Consider the following 1,039-nt stretch of genomic DNA (forward strand, 5'->3'; position numbering starts at 1 on the left):
ACCACATGATCATGTATTATTGTCAGTCTAAAGATGAGTGAAGAAGGGGGTGTTTCAAATTGCAGATTCTGTCATTTCTGGTTCAGTGGTCACACTGCGAGCGTGATAAATTATGGGATATGGTATTAAACTCATTTTGTAGTCTTGGGCGTTGCATGTATCAGGCTTATCATTGTGGAGTAAAATTAAAACTAACCAGATAGTTGCAATGAAAACATTTCTTATTTTCTTAGTTTAATATGAAGCTTAGATATTTTTACTTGGTGTAACTATAAAAATTACATTTATTATAAAACATTTTCTGACTTTAAGATTTTAGCTGGTTTTACATGTTTTTTCCAGGTCCATAAACCCCAATATTAAAATTAATCAGCTATCAAGGTTTTCCCTGCCCACTTCTCATGTTTGTCTGTTTAGCTTGAAGTACTAAAATAACTAAAACTGTAACTGAAATTTAAGCGTAAACGGAAAATTAAAAATGTAAATGTATGGTTTAGAATAACCAAAACTCAAAAAATATACAAATAAATTCTAATTCAAAATATTAACAAAAACTACAATAGCACTGGTGTATATATGTGGGAAAAACAACATACATTGCACAGAACATACTTCTGCTGAAGATGCTGTTTTTGTCATGTGATCTGCTTGGCTCTCTCTGATTGGTCAGGAGGAAGAAGCTACGCTTTCATCCCCGTCAGCTCTATCCTGCAGCCAAACAGGGTGAAGCTCAGCGAGTTCTGCTCATGCTCAGTACGTAACTGTGTGTGTGTGTGTGTAACACATCTGCTGAAGGTTTCAGCCTCAGAGTTGATCTTGTCTCTCTGTGTGTCTGTCAGTGGAGGGCATCGATCCGTCCTATCAGTCAGACTCTCAGAACAGACGCTGTGCTCTTCATGCAGCCGCTCAGAGGGGTCTGCTGGAGGTCTGTTACCTGCTCATACAGGTGAGCTTTACATTTAAACTTCACTGTATGCTGAATATACTGATCATATGATGAGGTTTCTGTGGAGCAGGGGTTTGTGATTGGGGGGGAGGG

At 38.2% G+C, this 1,039-nt stretch overlaps 1 protein-coding gene across 1 annotated transcript in view; it reads left to right on the forward strand.

Annotated features, from left to right (window-relative positions):
• The window catches only part of LOC122326950 (histone-lysine N-methyltransferase EHMT1-like), a 22,024-nt gene that overhangs the window by 17,139 nt on the left and 3,846 nt on the right, over window positions 1-1,039 (forward strand). The window contains exons 20-21 of the mRNA XM_043222177.1: window positions 671-753; window positions 840-946. Of these exons, the coding sequence (XP_043078112.1) occupies window positions 671-753; window positions 840-946 (190 nt within the window). The remainder of the gene's footprint in view (window positions 1-670; window positions 754-839; window positions 947-1,039) is intronic.

The sequence above is a fragment of the Puntigrus tetrazona genome, chromosome 21 (assembly GCF_018831695.1).
Source record: "Puntigrus tetrazona isolate hp1 chromosome 21, ASM1883169v1, whole genome shotgun sequence".
NCBI lineage: Eukaryota > Metazoa > Chordata > Actinopteri > Cypriniformes > Cyprinidae > Puntigrus > Puntigrus tetrazona.